Source organism: Copadichromis virginalis, linkage group LG7 (genome assembly GCF_057382275.1).
Source record: "Copadichromis virginalis isolate Kocher_CV1m ecotype Utaka linkage group LG7, C_Virginalis_male_GT1.1, whole genome shotgun sequence".
Taxonomy (NCBI): domain Eukaryota; kingdom Metazoa; phylum Chordata; class Actinopteri; order Cichliformes; family Cichlidae; genus Copadichromis; species Copadichromis virginalis.
In genome coordinates this window covers 16,599,232-16,616,877 of record NC_140624.1, presented here as the reverse complement: position 1 = coordinate 16,616,877, position 17,646 = coordinate 16,599,232, and the positions used below count along the sequence as shown (strand labels likewise).

At 41.0% G+C, this 17,646-nt stretch overlaps 1 protein-coding gene across 4 annotated transcripts in view; it reads right to left on the bottom strand.

Moving 5' to 3' along the window:
• The window catches only part of reln (reelin), a 105,696-nt gene that overhangs the window by 53,501 nt on the left and 34,549 nt on the right, over positions 1-17,646 (bottom strand). For all 4 annotated transcript variants that reach the window (XM_085462180.1, XM_085462181.1, XM_085462178.1 and 1 more), the window contains exon 3: positions 4,988-5,126. In XM_085462180.1, coding sequence (XP_085318306.1) covers positions 4,988-5,126 — 139 coding nt within the window. The remainder of the gene's footprint in view (positions 1-4,987; positions 5,127-17,646) is intronic.

Below are 17,646 nucleotides of genomic sequence, written 5' to 3'. Positions count from 1 at the left end.
TGAAAATTCTGCTCCAGCGGCAAAACAAAGGCATGCAAATTTGCTTGACAAAGTAGCGTTGTTCAGCGAGGTGTAAGGGTACAAGCACTTTTGGACTGTCTGTATGCGAGTTTGTGTTCTCCCCTCCACCTCTGCTTCTTCCTTTCATCTCCTCTCCTCTTCTACACCAAGGCCTCTCCTTCTTTTTAGGTGGGAATTTACAGCCACCCAGAAAATGAGTTCTTCTGGATGCCCACGTCATTGCACTCTATCACTCCTGCTAGAGATCAGTTACCAGGAACACTCCCACAATATAGCCCATAAAACTGCTCACAGGGCCCATATTAATGCACCCGGTGGACCAGCTCCAGTTCTCTGAAGGACATGTCGCGTCTTTGCCTTTAATTTAAACACTCATGGACAACACTCGTGGAAAATAGCCCTTGTATCAATCAAGGAAGTACTGCCATGGGCAAGGGCAGGAGGCTTCATTATTTACATTTTGTACAATCTAGAAAAAAAAACCCAGTTTTATATTGAAATTCACTGATCTGTAAGATCTTACCTGAATTAACAAACGGTGTTTGTTAATTTGTGTTTGAGTCAGTGAAATGTGACACATGATACAAATACAAATAACTTCTAACTAAATTCCAATACTTCAAAAAGGGTCAGTTCTTTCAAGAAAAATATTTAAATCACTTAAAAAAAAATTACATTTAAAACAGCGAGTTCAATGTCATTTTAACGAGATTACATTGACAGCACTAAGTACATTTACCAGCCATTTCATTAGGTACAACTGTTATAGCTGCTTATTAGGACTAATACTAGGACTAAGGTGACTTTGAATGCGGTTGGCGTTGGTGTGGGTTGTTTAAAAAGTGCTGATCAACTTTTCCCACACATCTCTAAGGTTTCCATAGCATGGTTTGAAAAAGGGGCAGCACTCTGGGTGAAAAAGCCTTGCTGATGAGTAAGTTCACAGGATAATGGCCAGACTGTTTCGAGCTAGTAGGCATCAATAACTCCAGTTACCACTCGTTACAACCAAGGTATGCAGAAAAGCATCTCTTCACCCACTGCAGCGGGTGACAGTCCTGTCAGGTACAAACAGGAAACTCAGCATACAGTTCACACAGGCTCTCTAAAATTGGCCAAAGAAAAATTGGAGAAATGCTGCCCGGACCGAGGAGTCATGATTTGTACTGAAGGGTCAGAATATGGTGTAAACCACATGAATGAATGGATCCGTCCTGCCTGGTATGAACAGTTCTGGCTGGTGAGGCTGGTGTAAGGGTGGAATATTTTCTTGGCACACTTGGGACCCCTTCCTACGAACTAAGCATCACTTAAATGCAAGAGCATACATCACTATTGTTGCTGAACATGCCAATTCTCTTATGACCAAAGTGTGCTCTTTCAGCAGGATAACCCATCATGTCACAAAACTCAAATCATGATTTCACTGTACTCAAATGGCCTCCACTGTTACCAGTTTAATCCAGTAGAGCAACTATGGGATATGATGGAAGGGGGAGATTCACATCTTGGATGTGCAGCAGACAAATCTGCACCAACTGTGTGACGCTATCATGTCAATATGGACCAAAATCTCTGAGGAATGTTTAGAGTACCTTGTTAAATCTATGACCCGAATTGAGAAATGAGGCAATCTGAAGTCAAAACTGGCTCCAACCTGGTATTTGCAGAGTGCCTAATTCTAATAAAGTGGTATAAAGTGCATACTCGGACTTGAAAACAGAGCATCTGCTGGTCAGTGATGAGGCTACAATACTGTACTGAACCACCAGGACTGAAAAAAGAAGCCAGTTCTAAAGTACCAGAACTGCCCTTTGTCCAAAAGGCCACCTGATGCTGGCTTCAAAAACCAGCTAATCCCCACAGACTCATATGCAGCCCAACTAAACAGCACTAACTGGCAACTGGCTCTGGCAAAAGTCGGCAGCCTTAACCTAACAAATCTCCCATTCGTGGGACTAATAAAGGTTATCTTTATCTTTAAAAATACAACTAACTCAATAGCTACTGTATGAAGGGAATGGGTCTTTCAAAGAAATATCATACAAATAAAACATGACAGCTAACAAAATGCTAATGTTGTGGCTTCAAAATGCTGAGTCAAAAACCAATCTGCTATGTCACGACTGTCATGTTCATCTCTGATATGGTATAGACTGTTTGCAGAGCTGCTGATGTTACACCACAGAAAAGATTACGGATTCATATTGGCTATTTACAGTTTTATGGACCTATGGGACTACTGGAATTTCACTTGTAAAGAAGATGGATTTGAGATTTTTAGTGTCTAGAGAGGTTTTTATTGCAATTTTATATGACAGATGAGAGTTTCACAGGGAATGGACCATTAAGGTGACAATTTTTTGATCAATTATAGCACCAAAAGTGTCTCTGGCCTTTGCCAGAAAGGCCTTGAAACTTAAATTCCCTGAATGAAACCAGAGAAGGCAGCTCTGGAGACGAGGATATACTGCTCGAGATGGAGATGGGAGCTGCGAACTGGAACAGGGGTGCGGTAAGAGTGTTTGTCTAAATGTCTGTATGTGAGGAACAGTCTAAAGCCAGCTGGAGTGTGACTGGCTGACTTTGATAAGGTCAGCCGCAGGGGCCCTTATTGTCATACAATCATGGCCCCCTGCCAACCCCACTGTCATCCGCACTGGCACACTGCTGCTCAGTGGTTTACACTCAAATGCAAACACACAGCACACGCATGGACACACACACAAATATACTGAAAAACACGGTCCTTGTAAGCCGACACACACTCAACAGTAAATGTGTTTGTTGGCAGACAAAAAAAGCCAGTAAATCTGTTTGGCTCAGTGGATATTGTCTAAATGGCTGCTCCACTTTAGCAAATTCCCCAGCTGAATCTTTTTATGTAAGTCCGTCCACAAAAGTCTCCGTCTGATAGACGACCGCGTCCCTCCAGGAATTCATTGAGGGATTTTTTTGTGAGTACAGCCAAACTGTTTAATTTAGTTGTGTTTTTTATGAAACATTGATAGGAATTTTGTAATCCCCCTGAAATAAAATGGTTTAAAAGTGGATGACTGGTAATAAAAAAGCAAAATATCAGGCATTAACCAAGTCAAACTGCAGACTATCTATGAATTAAAAATCATAGAACGATAATGAGTTTTCCTTTTCTTTCATTTTGTTAAAGAAAAGAAAAAGCACTAAACTCTACTTCATGGAAATATAATCATTGAGATGAGAGGTGAAACGTCTTCAAGAACCTTAAAGAAGTCCTGTCGTTTACTTTCCAAGCTTGTCAGAATACCATGACCTGGATGACTGAGAACCTACACAAACATTTGCATTTACCTAATAAAAAATTATATGCAATGTAAAAATTTGTAGGTCGATTTCTCAAAGATTTTTCTAACGTGGTGCTGTGGTGACTTTGGATTTACAGGAATCCTCTCTTTTCCTCTACACTTCTCCAGCAACAGCTGCTAATTGCATTTTGACTGACTATCTGCAAGTAGCTGTAAATCACCAAGTCAAGAGAACAGGAGGGAAAGAAAGTTTGTGGTACGTTTGAAGGCAGAGAGTTGAGGAAAATGCTCAAAGGTAAGACAAGACAGTTAGAGGCGGAAAGAAAAATAGAAAAAGGAAAATTCAAGGCTGTTCTCAAACACATTTGGCTAGAGCTCTTTCCACCTACACCAATCAAACAACCTGCAGTGTCCAGGGAAACAGACTGAGTACTATTTACAACATCACCAATCCAGTGGCCCTGAGCTGCTGTGTAATGCTCCAGATTTGTTGCAATGGGTTATAAATCTCAATAAAGCTTCCAATAAATAATATGCCCTTATGTAAAATCGTAGAAGAGGAACATCATGTTATTTTTTGGGGGCAAAAAATCTTAGGATATGTTTGCGTATCTTTACTATCTGCAACACACCCATCCTCCCGGGATGGGTGGATCTGATGAGCCAGTCGAACGTTTTCCGATGAGAAATGGTCACACTGAATTAGAGGACGGAGGTATTTCCGTGAATTCTCAGCAAGGCACACATCGCACCTGCCAATGCACAGGTCACGTTGAGCAAGGCAATTAGGATATAAACACATACTATGTCCCCAGTTTAACCTTTTTCCAGTCACCGTGCAGGCTTTCTCTGACAGGATGGCCTTTTAACAGCCTTTCTGTGGTTCAGAGAGAGCAACACCCATGATGTCATCTGATAAACCTCTCCCGAGCTTTGTGGGGCAACACAACACTAACAGATAGTTATAGCTTATATTTGGGTTAGATACATATATAAAGTCAATATAGTGCCAAAATATTATCTACATGCACACGAGTAAAGAAACGGTGCACGCTACTCAAACAGCTCACATGAGTATTATTATTCTTACTGCACCTCTGTACACATTATCTCTGCTAATGCTTTAATCGACAGAGGAATCTGAAGTTTGGTATTTTAAAATAAGACGTGATGATCTTCTCTTCTGCGATAGAGACCGTGATTTACAAAAGAAACGAATGTATTCAATACTTGGAGATCATAAACTTATCAGGAAAGTGTTAACTGAAGTCATGGATCAAAGAAGCTCTATGGTCATTTTCCTGACTTTTATACACTTTAACTTTACTTTAGATACACAGAGGCACCATTCTCACTAACCAAATCCCACTTTAACATCTCATCAACACATAAAACCCAGCCAAGCGCAACTTTCCTTGGTGAAACAGTGGTGCTCGATATTAATTACTTTCCTCTAATAGTAGAGGAAGCCTAACCTTGTGCAGTAATCCATGCATGTTTGCTTTCTCAGAACATCTTTGGTATTTAAAATCTATTGCGCTTAAAGAAAATGCATGCAAACGTGTGATTTTTATAAAATATAAATTCAAAAATTAAACACAAGCATGGTTGGATACAGTCTAAGTGATGCACAACAAAAGATCACATCACCTGCCATTTCTGTCTCAAAACATATGACTTACAGGAAATTGACACAGCCAGTCCCAGGTGGTGGGGCGATCCAGACAAAGCTGAAGCTCGTAGAGGGTTGGTGGCTGACGTGGGAAGCCACCACACTGCAGACAAACTGGGTTCCACCAAACTGACGATCTGGCATCACACCTGCGGCACAGAAGACAAGCAAGACACATGAGGAGACATGAGGACTAGCAGTGAAGGTTCATCTGATGTTTTTTTTTTTTTTTTAAATTGTTTCCTTTCAGCTTGCAATTTAAAGGCTGCAAAAATTGCTGCAGTTTTCTATGGTTGAATTATTTCCTGTTTTATAGGTACCAGCTGGTTTCCATTTGTTTTTCCCGCTGTACTAAAACTTAGCTTATCCACTCACGAAAACAGAAAAAGGAACTTGCAAAGCCATAAATGTCATGTCTGCTTTTATGTTGGCAAAACTGACATTGCATCCATTAGCTAATCTGTCGAGCAGCCTTACTCAAAGACAAAAGATTACAAGAGAACAGATGTGGTGTCCAGGATTACATTTAATTCGTGGCCTTCTGCATTACAATGCTTTTTGGTAGCTAACGCTCGTCAGCTAATCCTCAGTTAATCCACACTGAGATGCATTATTGCACACTCACACTTACTTTTACTACAATGTTAACAATGTCGCTGTGATGAACCGAGGTTTTAAGAAGCGAGCCCGTCCAGGCTGCTTTTATATTGTAATGAAATGAAATAAAAATAGATAAAAATAAAATCACAATAACGAAGGACACTGAATTTTCTGTTTTGTCTTGTACAAAGCACTGCTATAAAATCCAAATGCTGCATTAATATTTGCACAGAAAGCACACTCAAAGAGTGCAAGAGAGATTCTTAATAAATTCTTATAGCACAAACACTGAAGACAGAGCCACAAGCAATCGTGTAATATAAGAGACTATCAGTGGTGGAAAAAATCTTGTGCTCTTTTATGCTTCAGTTTTTTCTGTGCTTTCTATGTTCTCCTGTCTTTGCCTTTATGCATTTCAGCATTGGCAATTTAAAGGTTTATTGTTTTTACTTCTTGCCTTTGTTTTGTATGAAAGGGGTCATTTTAAAAGCAGTGTATGAACTTAGGCACTTTGGTCAGTACGACTGAAAAATATTTACTTTATTAATAAAGTAAATCAAGTAAAATAAAGTAAACTCTTATCAAGTAAATCTGGTAAAAATGCCAACTGTGTAAGTTTTCATCTTTTCAATACCATAACTCTATCATTAAATCATGGAAGAATCTGATGGATTATTAAGTATTTTATTAACTCTTTCACCCATAAAGAGAACATGTGACAACCTCCCCTCTACCTTTAATGACCTCAGTATATAAATATCAATAGAGGTTTTTCCAAGGGTAGCTGCATAGGTAGAGATCAGCCCCTCACTAACTTTTGACACACCCAGTTATTTTGTTCTATGGGCAGGCCTGCAAATAGAAACCACTCAGTTCAGAAAAAGCTTCATCAGTGGTCCCAGTAGGTCTTCAAAGACTAAAGAGTGAAATTAATGTTTAAAAGAGAGATTTAGTTTTAATTCTTTCAGCTTCAACCTCCATGATGTTCACCAGAATTCAAACATTCAAACAGGCTTAGTCTATGTGTAAATATCACATGAGGTCAACAAGTACAAATAGGTTTCTTGTTTTATGAAATTGCGCTGGGAGACACTTGAAAGAAGTGGAGGATCTATTGGTTTTGTGAGAGGTAAGTGTGTTAGCCTAACTATTAGCCTAAAAATGCGTCATTAGTATTATATGGATCATGATAAAACATGCCTACCATGTTTTGGGTTCCTGCAACTGTTCCATCGGGTTATTGTCTCCCCAGAAACACTTCCCTTGTGTTTTTTCCTATTTCTGTTTTCGTTTTTCCTATTTCCGTTCTTTTCCTGTGCTTTTGCGGCATTTTTCTTATTGCTGGTGTTTTCTTAAGTTGCAGTCCGTTTGGCCTATCAGGGCCACCGTAGAACTCCCTTTTTTAGTACAAAAAAAATCCAACGTTAACCCTGAAGTTACCTGGATCAACCCAAATTCTTCTTCATAGCACAGACCTCTGATTGACAACCCTTACCAGCACTTTGTGTACATCTAGTCTTCATCCACCATTTAACTTTCTTTTTTAAACTTTCCTGGTATTGTTTTTGGTCCACATATTTAAACTGCAAATAAACCGCTGACTTATTTCTACTTGCTTTCATTTGCTCCTCCACTTTTTAAGTCTCATGCTGTTTTCGTGTTGTTTTTAAACCACAATCATCCACCAGTTCTCTTTTCTGTACTTCTTTCCCTTATCATTTTTGTTCTCAACCATCTTCTTTCCTCTTTCCCTGTGAGCTGACAATCTGTGACAGTGCTCTTATTAACCCTTGTGTGGTGTTCGTATTTTTGTTACTCAGCCAGTGTTCATGGGTCTGGTGGACCCGCTAGAGTTTTGGCTTTCCAAATTAACACTATCAAACAATTTTATGTTAAATTACTCAACAGATGTTTACTTCATCCCAATTACAAGACATATGAACAGCAAACATGGTTAATTTTTTCCCTTTACCTTTGTTAGATCACATTTATGAATTAATGTGCTTCTCGTTTTTCTTTTATATAAAATGTTATAAATAAATCAGTTATAATCAAGTGGAGTGAGTGGAAAGACACAACACATTTACACGTGAAAAAATAATTAATTGTTTAATTTTTCTTTTGAAAAAAACTGAACACGGGTCTCACAGACCCGAACACCATACAAGGGTTAATGAGCATCTGTGTCCAGCTATGATTGCACCGATGAAATGACATTGTGTCGCACAATCTTTGCTTTATATCACAAAGGGCAAGGGCAGGACACCACCAGACTCATCAATCATCGTATGCACATTCGGAACAGTTTAATTATCTACTGTACCTGACTTTGTAGTGTCATCTAAGAGGTGCCCAAACTGTGCTGCAATTCACAAACACACAAATGCGTTCCCCAGACAGCAATGCATTTGTCATAATATTACAACAGTAAGTCACTCTAGCACTGAGGCCACACACATTCAGTCAGTTTAAAAATGTACGTACTCTCCCATCTGGTTACAAAGATGTGCTCTAAGCGGCAGTGCTTTGGTAGCTCGCCTCTATGTATAACCTGCAAAACACAATCTCCTCTCTGCAATTATAACTTACTTCACTGAAAGTATAATCATCAATGATTAATAACTGAGAAGCTTTAATATCCCTAGAATCAATGTGCAAATCAATAAGTAAAAATTGTGTACGTATGTGTGTGTGTGTGGTTGAAAATTCATTATTTGAAAAGAAATAATTCCACCCATTTCTGACAGTAATAAATCTGACCTCACATATTGCATCCATAAATATACACAATGTTGACAGCACCATAAACGTTTCTGTTTGATGAGGCCAGCTGTGTGTGTGTGTGTGTGTATTTGTGCAGAGCTTCAGTTGTATCACTGCATAAAATTTATACTGAAGTGTATGTGCGCGCCATGGTACAAACAAATCTACTTATCACTGCTGTCGGTTAAAAAGCTCAGGAAAAACGCCAAGGACCGGGCATTGATTTCTGCACCCAAATGGGACATCCCAAGATTCCCCCCCACCCAAACAAGCACAGTAACATCATACTTTTCAACTTCAAACTGAACAGCCGTCAAAGCAACACCATTTACCGCGCTTTCACGTGAAAACATATTGTGCTGTTACGTGTAAGTACACGTGCTGTGTGGTCCTAATGTGTCAGATTTATGAGCTGTTCAGCAGCGCAGCCTTTAACCATGCTAAGGAGGTGCTGGTATGTAATAACAGAATGCGATTTAATCACCTCGTAAAGCTATTATTTTGAAATCACCAACAATTTCTCTGCGTAATGGGCACAATTTACTTCTGAGCACAATCATGCACTCAAGGAAATAAACACACTATTAAACCTTTACTGCTGATATACAGAGGAGATGAAATTGTTCCTGTGCAGCCCTTATCCATCTTTGACATACCTAGGGCTGCACGATTTTGCATAAAATGAGAATCACGATTTTTTGGCTTAGAATTGAGATCACGATTCTCGCACGATTTTCTTTTCCAGTATAAATATTTATTGTATACAGTATAAATTCCAGTATAAATATTTCCAGTATAAATATTTATTGCACTTATTAACTGCACATCAACTTCGTAACAGTTGAGACTGAACATAAAAACAATAAATAGACATAAAAACAACAAATGTCTCACATTTTGTTGTTGCTGCAAAATGTTGTACTGCTTGAAATTCCGTCTCCACCGTTGCTCGACGCTGCGTGTATAGAGCAGGTAGTGCAACAATAGAAAAATAGTTGCGGGACGGCACTGTGTAGCGTTTGTCTAGGGTGTTGATCATTTTCCTAAATCCCTCGTTTTGCACAGTGTTGATGGGAGCCATATCTTTGGTCAGGTGATAAGTGATAGCCTCCGTACTTTCTTTGTGCCTGCGGGAGTTCGACGTGTATAGGGAAGCGCTGTATAAGGTTCCCGTTATTGATGTTTGGGTGGTTGACCGGGACGAATTTTCTCCTGTCACTTTCTAGTCATCCCTGACGTGCTCTCCGTTGTTTTTTCCCTGCTAATTTTAGCATCACACGACACAGCTTCTGTATCACGTGGTATAAGGCTCCGCCCTTGTCATTTGTTGAGCAGGAAGAGTGAGCGCTTGTTTTCATGCAGATTACGTCCCGGATCAAAATGCGGTACAATCGTCGTCTTTTTTTTTCTTTTCTTTTTTTTTTTAATCGTTGTCATTTGGAAATGAGATCGCACATAAGTATGAATCGAGATCGCGATTTTCTAACGATTAATCGTGCAGCCCTAGACATACCTATACATCGTTCTGTCTTTTTAACACAAATCCAGACCAGTTTCACTGCTGATATGTGCCACATATTTACCAGCATAGCACAAGGCAGCCAAGGCAACAGGTTTCGCTCTAATTGTTCAATTTTGCTGCAGATTAAGAAAAAAAAGCTTTGATTATGACTGTTGACCCATAATTTGAGAATTCCTTGCCGATGTGCAACACAAGTCTAGCTCTTTAGCTAATAGACACTAGTAGATGGCCACAAAGACAGAAAAAGAGCAGTGAGGTGATGGGACTGAACAGCAGAGAAATCAGCGGGAGATGAAAAGACAAAACTAGCCACCATTTTCACTAAATGAAAAATGATATGCACTTGCCACTCACCACAGAGGTGTGTTTAGAAACTTACACTTCACAAACTCTTGCACTGCAACTCTGAAGTAATGAAAGAAAACACACACAGATTTCAACGCTTTAAAAAAAGGCATAACTTAATGAGAGAATGACAAAAAAAATAGAAGAAATTAAGTATGAAATAGAGCGATTGCTCTCGAAGAGGTAAAGGTACGGCTAAAGAAAAGCAGAGCACTTAGGCTATGGTGAAGATGAAAAGGCAGTCTGATGCACTCCAGGACACAGCAGCACTGGGACTTGACACCGCTCACAGAATTTCTATTCCCACTTGAAAAATACACTCAGGCATAAAAATGCAAATAACGATCTCTTATTCCTTTCATGTCTGGGTGTGGAGAGGCAGAGAAAAATCACTATTATTCGATGTGAAAATCTCAAATGTTCCAGTAAAGCAACAAGCTTTAGTGAACCTGGACAGGAAAAAATAATAGAAGTTCTGACATTCACGATTCGGTCCAGGGAAGAAGCAGAAAAACAGCACGACGGCCTCTTTCGTACCTGTGAAATGAAAATATATGAAAGAAAAAGGCCCTCCTGTGACCTTAAATTACTCTTAACTCAGCTGACCTCTGAGTTCTTTGTTAAATTAGCAGCTGGCAAATACCAAACCTGGTAGAAAAACACCTCCTTTATCGCTGATGATTCCCCTGAACTCCACGTGATAAACCCTTGATGCAGTGTTAATTAAAAAGCATCTTTTACTTTGTGATTGCGAGAAAAGATTTTGGTTGAGCGTTCTAAGCATTCTTTAAAAAAAGATTCAGGACTACTACTTTTTAGTAGAAATCATTTTATGCTTCATTAACTGTGATATTTTATTATCCGCACTGGGTGCTATTATCACGCCATCAGCTACATGCAGAACTCGCCTAATGAGCTGTAAATTTATAAGTGCATTACAAATGCCACCAGTGATGCATTAATGCTGCGCGTTAGCATCAGCAGAGTCCATCTCTAATTCAATAAGCAGCCTCAGGAGGATCTTGAAGGAATACTCCATCCACACATTGTCAGTCAAATACGCACATGCAAATACATGCGCGTTCACACGTTCAAACACATGCAGTTCTTTCACATGTAGATTGGATACTTAAGAGCTGTCGGAAGTGATTAATGGCAAGGGAAGATGACCTGCTAACTCCCACGGTATGACGGGCCAAACCTTGTTTCATAAATATGAACCCACACACACATGCACACGGGCACGCAGTTGCTTATACATGCGCTCCCGAGCGTGCCCACACACGAACTCAATCGCACACACAAAAACACAGGAAATGGGTGTGTCTGGATTTTAGGGGTCACATGTTGGTTGTTGGAATGTCACTCCGACATCCATCTCTGCTGGTAATTGTAGTGAATTTTTAAAGCCATCCATAAAAAAGAAAAAAAGAAGTGGGAAGCTGACCGCCTCTTATTTATTCATGTTCCGTCTGCCCATGTCTCCGCTAACAAAGACTTCCCCACATTTTTCCATTCTAATTTTTTTAATATGTAAACACTTCAGTTCACATCTGTGTATGTCCTATTTAAAAATCTCTCTATTTCTCACTTTGCAAAGCTGATGAGCTTTCCACAGCCAAGCTCGAAACAAGTCAAATAGATGGAGTGAGAATTCTCCCCGATGGAGCAGATGGGCAATCGGTGGCTCAGCCTGGCAGCAAGTTAACACTGTAGGACCAGCAGGAGCCGGTCGAACTGGCATTAGAGATGGTAGTTAGGCTACGTGGCAGAGTTTTGAGGATTCAAAAGGCACCATTCAAACTGAAATGCACATTTACCAAAATCCATACGCACCATTTGACATCTGGTCAGTAGCCATTTGCTGCCTAGCAGATGTCTAATGGTGTCCAACTAAGTGCTTTTTAAGATCAGTTCAAGGCAGTTAAACATGCTTTTCCTGCTATGATTGACACAAAGGCACTTGAACAACGTGTTTAAGCTGCTTCCCTGCCATCAACAGTAAATGCTGTAAACTTGTCTGGCTTGCTTACAGCGCTACAGCGCGCGCACTGTGCATTCAGAATCACAGACATGCATGCGGCTCTGTACGCTTGAACTAACAAGAAACAAGTACAATTAAAATGCATGTGTATGCACAGCAGTTTGCTTAAAGCATTAAAACCCTACAAGGCAGTGTAATGTGCTGTAAAGAGGTTATTCCATTATTTGTCTAGGGATCTTATATTTGTCGCTAAGCACTTATTTTAACAGAGAAAAGTCAGTTTCACATAAAAAGCAGAGATGAATGTTTATCACCTTGCGTATCCTCACTCTCAGACAGATAATAGCCTTGCAACCATCTTTTTACCACTGGCTCAGACTTAAAAAGCTAATGCACAGCACGCCAAATAACTTGGCGAGAAAGCCAATTAAAGGTTCATATTTCACGCAGTAATTCTAACCTGTCACAAAATTATTGGAGCATTAACATGTGTTATTAAAAGCCTGTGAATGTATGGGAATCTGTCAAAAGCTGGAATATAATGCCTCTGTCAACACGTTTCAAGAGAAGGCCACACAATGGCCACATAAATGATACATCACAACAGTAGTGACAGCCTGAGTGGGGACCCCATACGCTTTGTGCTGCTGAATGATCCCATGGGATGTGTGTTTTTTTCTGTGTGTCTGATGTGGTGCATTCACCCCTTCTTCCACAGTGCCATCCTCAGCTGGTCAGTCGGACCACTGCAGGGTCTCGTGGTACATGACAACCCACTCTGCTCTGCCATTGGCCGAAAATGGCATCCATCTTTGCCTTTGCCAATCATGCTACCATGGAGACAGGTTGGCAACTTTGAGGTGGTGGCGGGGGTCCGGCACAGCGTTGCCAGGAGGAAGCTGTGTGTTAATATGGGTGGTGAAAGATGCCAGCGGCCAGGGGGAAAGAGAGTAAGAAACTCTGTGGGAAAATGTGAGGGAAAGAGGCTTGCCACATCAATGAAAGACTTTAAATGGTATTAAAGAACACCTGTGGGGTCTGCTAAGCATCAAATGTGCACTGGTGATGAAGTGCAAAGAGAGGCTTATTGTGCATGTGTTTACATTAATGTTTCCATATCCACACAGTAAAAAAATGTGTTGGAAACACCTGACCAATCTTTGCCCGTGTGCATGCGCTCATAGAGCAGTTTCGCTTTCATTTAGACTTCCATTGTATCTCACAGCATCCATCATCCATAAACTCCTGATGGCATAGCTGCACCCACCCACAAAAACACAAATCTATGGCTTGTTGTAGGAGCTGCCAGTATGGCTCCACCCAGCTGACAAAGAGAGAGAGTATTTTGCAGAAAAAAGCATACGCTCATGTGTTTACATTGTTTAACACAAATACTCAATTGCTTCTGTGAGATGCTCTACATATGCTCCTTGTGTCAAAACTGGTAACTGAAAAGTTAAAGTAAGAAGAAAATAAACATCTAATTCGTTACTTGTGCGCTCCTGGCTTCCTTGCTGTGATCAAGAGCTACAAGCCATGCAAGCATAAATGATAAATGGAGTACAGGAACACCAGTGGAGCATAATAGACCCTCCAGAACTAATGTCCCATAATTGAAATGAATGTTGTTCTGAATCAAACAAGTGTTGTGTGTTTTGGAGCCGCACCTTGTATGATAGATGAGACTTAGACTACTTTACAAAAGCCTAAAAAGCCATATTCACAGGCCCGCACAGATCATACATCAAATGCCTGTATAAGAGTATATTCCATCTACACTGCTGAATACAGTATCTGTTGGATCCAGAATGCTATGAATATTTTGATAAAAATATTTTGGTCCACTTCTCCAGCACTACTTCAATGCGATATGTCCATTCTGGGTGGTTGTTCGAATTTTGAGCAGAGCAGTCACATAGTTTTGCTTTGGAGGAAGCACAGACTAAAATACTGAAATATGAGCTACATCATATTGGATCAGAAAAAAGTGTATGAGCCAAACTTTACCCAAAACCAAGATCATCAGCTGTTTCAGGCTGAGATTCAAAAGCACATAAAAAAAGTGAAACATTTTCAAGTGCTCTCTTACTTCTTTTTAGTCGTATATTTAGACATTAAAGAAGTGAATTAGATCTTCATAAAAACCTGTAATTACACAGAAAAACCACATATCTGCTAGAAGTGCTGTAGGTCCGAGTTCTGGAGGTGAAACGCCATTTTGCATGGATCTATTTTCTTTCATGTTTGACTAACCGTTTGTGTTTGTTATTACGTTGGGCTTATTTGTAGTGATGAAGCTTTATTTCAGTAAACACAAGGTTATAATTATTGATAGGAAGGACAGCCAAAACTATGATAATAAAGGCTTTCCTTTATGTTTTTAATAGAGTCAAACTTCCTAAAATGGGTTCAGTCCCAGGCTCAAGATATGTGTGTTATGTAAACTATGAAGGTGAAGTGGTGCTTCAAGCCCTAAATCAGCAACTGAAAGGCTGAGTGCTGGTGTTGTGGGGCCTGTGAAGCAGCAACCAGTGGAGGACAGCCAGCTTCGTGCCCCAGGAGAGGCTTACCACATTGGGTGGCAAAGTCACTAAACACCCCTTCCCCCAGCCCTGTAGTCTTTGAGCACCATTTTCTTCTTCCAACTCTCCATCCATACATCCATCCATCAGCAAAGCCTATGAGCAGCTGCCTTCTGTGGGTGTGTGTCATTGTAGCTTGGCAGGCACACACCACAGCTTTACCGGCAGGCGCTAGGGCTAATTTGATTTTTAATTCAACACGACTCCTCGGCTAATAGTTTGAGTTGGGGATTAATTAATCTGATTTGACTTGTGCTAATTTCTTGCACCCACGTCCCCGGTCTCCACCCGTCAGTGCAGCAAATAAACAAACCGGTGAGGCCGTGGTCTCGCAGGCCCTGCCCTGACACACATGAGAGAGATAGAGACCTGGGGCGACAGGTGAGGAGCTGACGGAAAAGTAGCGTGGTGCCTGTGCTGCCTTTGTATGCATGTGTATGTCGAGTGTGTTGTGTGTAGCTAAATGTGTTTATGGAGGAGGCTGGAGATGAGCCTGGTCTGACAGAGAAGTGCTGGGAGGCAGTGAACTAATCACAGCAACAGACTGGCTCTCGTAAGGAGGGCGAAACAAAGAGAAGGTCAGTAACTATTTTCACAGCCAAAATATGGGTCAGAGTGGATCTGGGTGAGTTCCTCACAGATAACTTGTATATAATGTAAAAGGGAAAAAAGTGGCCATGCAATAGAGCATCCCTGTTCTGTCTCTGAGGCTTTTAGAGGGTAGAGGGCCAAACCCAGGTAGGGCCCTACAGCAGGAAAAAACACACACTAAGTGTCCTCAGCTCACAGAGTCAGATTGAGCACTTCCACTCTTTCTAATACTCAAGGGAACTTTAAAAATGAATAGACCTAAGAGTGCAGCTTGGATGGCATGCACTTTGTGGGGAAGGCTTTGTAAAATCACTTCCTTTCACTTTGCACACCAATACCCACACGCTTGCAAGGTGCTAGTGGTGGCATAGAATTTAAGCAAGATAAATTTCAAAGTCAGCTTGCCTCGAACTTAAAATGACGCAAACCTTCTGCCGTTGACAGAAATGTGTCAATCGGAGCAGTCAAAGCTGTCTCTGTCTTTATTCTATCTTTATTTCTCTCTCATTCGCTCTGGCATGTTACCACCCTCTCTGCATGGCAGAAAATAACATTGCTCTGCTCAAGAGAGACCACACATGGGAGAAACAGCCTACGCCTGCTGCTCTCTCCTGCAGAATAATAACAAAAAAAGATAATAATAATAAAATAAAACTGCCCAACAGCTCGCACACCACTTTGAAATCTCTATCACAGAGAGTCCAGCTCCTGCTCTTCCTCATTCCTGCTCTCTTAGTCAGCCCTGGACCGGATTTACCATACAGCAAAGAAAAGAAAAAATGTTTATAAAAATACACGAGTTCTCACATGATGAAAATATGAACGCATATACACACACACACACACACACACACACACACACACACACACACACACACACACACACACACACACACACACACACACACACACACACACATTAGGGCACAAATAGATGCACACAGGCACACATACTGAACACTACACAAATGTAAGCACACCTGGGGAAGCCATGGGAGTTCAAAAAAGCAGTTTTTTTCCTTCAATAGAGCTAGTGTACATTCAATGAACCAGTAAATTCCCAGCAGCACCAGCAGTAGTGCTCCTACAGGTCTGCTGCACCATCACACCTGAGAGGCTGTTGGGATGTATGGCCAAACAGCTGTGGCCACTGCTTTAGGTCCAACATGAATCAGTAATGAATCGTGTATTCTGTTTGAATTCTTTAAAGGTGGGCTTGCTTTGGCCTCTAAGGACGCTTTCCACATGGAGAGAAGTTACTTCTGACTTCTGGTGCATAATTACCCAAGCACTCCACTGGATTCTGGGAGTACACAAATGTTTAGCCACCTGTTAGCAGCCTCCAGGCATTGCATATTAGTGGGGGGAATATGTGTTAATAAAAGAAAGGGACAGCCTGGGCGAGAAGGTTGGGGAAGTCCAGTGCCAGCAAAACAGGGAGATTTACAACAAGCCGACCCAGTTGATCTTAAGTGTGATCTGACACGCTGCTGCAGAGAACACAAATAACCTACCATACATAACCCGCCTCCTGACAACTCATTTCATCTTCTGCACTAATGAATTCATCATCAGGAGGGATATGCCTTTGGTGTCCCAGCCCTGAGCAGAGAAGGAGTAATGGCTTAGATAAGTCATCATCATCATTATTAACATCATCACTGCTGCCAGCACCTCCTAGTCTCTGTTTGGCCCATAGTTCAGTAGCAACAGTTTGGGACTGTAAAGTGTCCTTGACAGAGATGTGATAGTCAAACTTTGGTGTTCAAGGTTATTGTGAGGATGCATATCAGAGCAAAGGTGTCACAGATGTGTTTCCTATGTATGAGAATCAGCGCGAGTGTGCATATGTCAATAGAATTTGAATGTGTTTGGGGTATGAATGGATAAGTCGGTGAGTGTGAGAGCTCTTATGGGAGCAAACGAGTGTATATACGTGTGTGTATGTGTGTATTTATGAGCACATGAAGGAGTCTAAGCGGCACAGTCAGGGAGCTGTCAGCAGAGAGCCAGAGAGCACGCTGATCACAGGGCTGCAGTGTGTTTGATGTCTCCTAGGGACTGACAGCTTCTCTCCCCTTGGGAGCCCCTTCTCTCACCCCTTCTCTGCTCCCTGCACCACCCTTTCTCTATATCATTCCTCTTTATCCTCATCTTTCCATAGCATCTCCTTCACAGTCTGTGCCCTGCTTGGGAGGGGTGGGTTTGCGAAAGAACACTTGTGCTCTCGTGGGACTGTTGGTACTGTTTGAGAAAACACAGAGGTTCCCAAACAAGGCTTT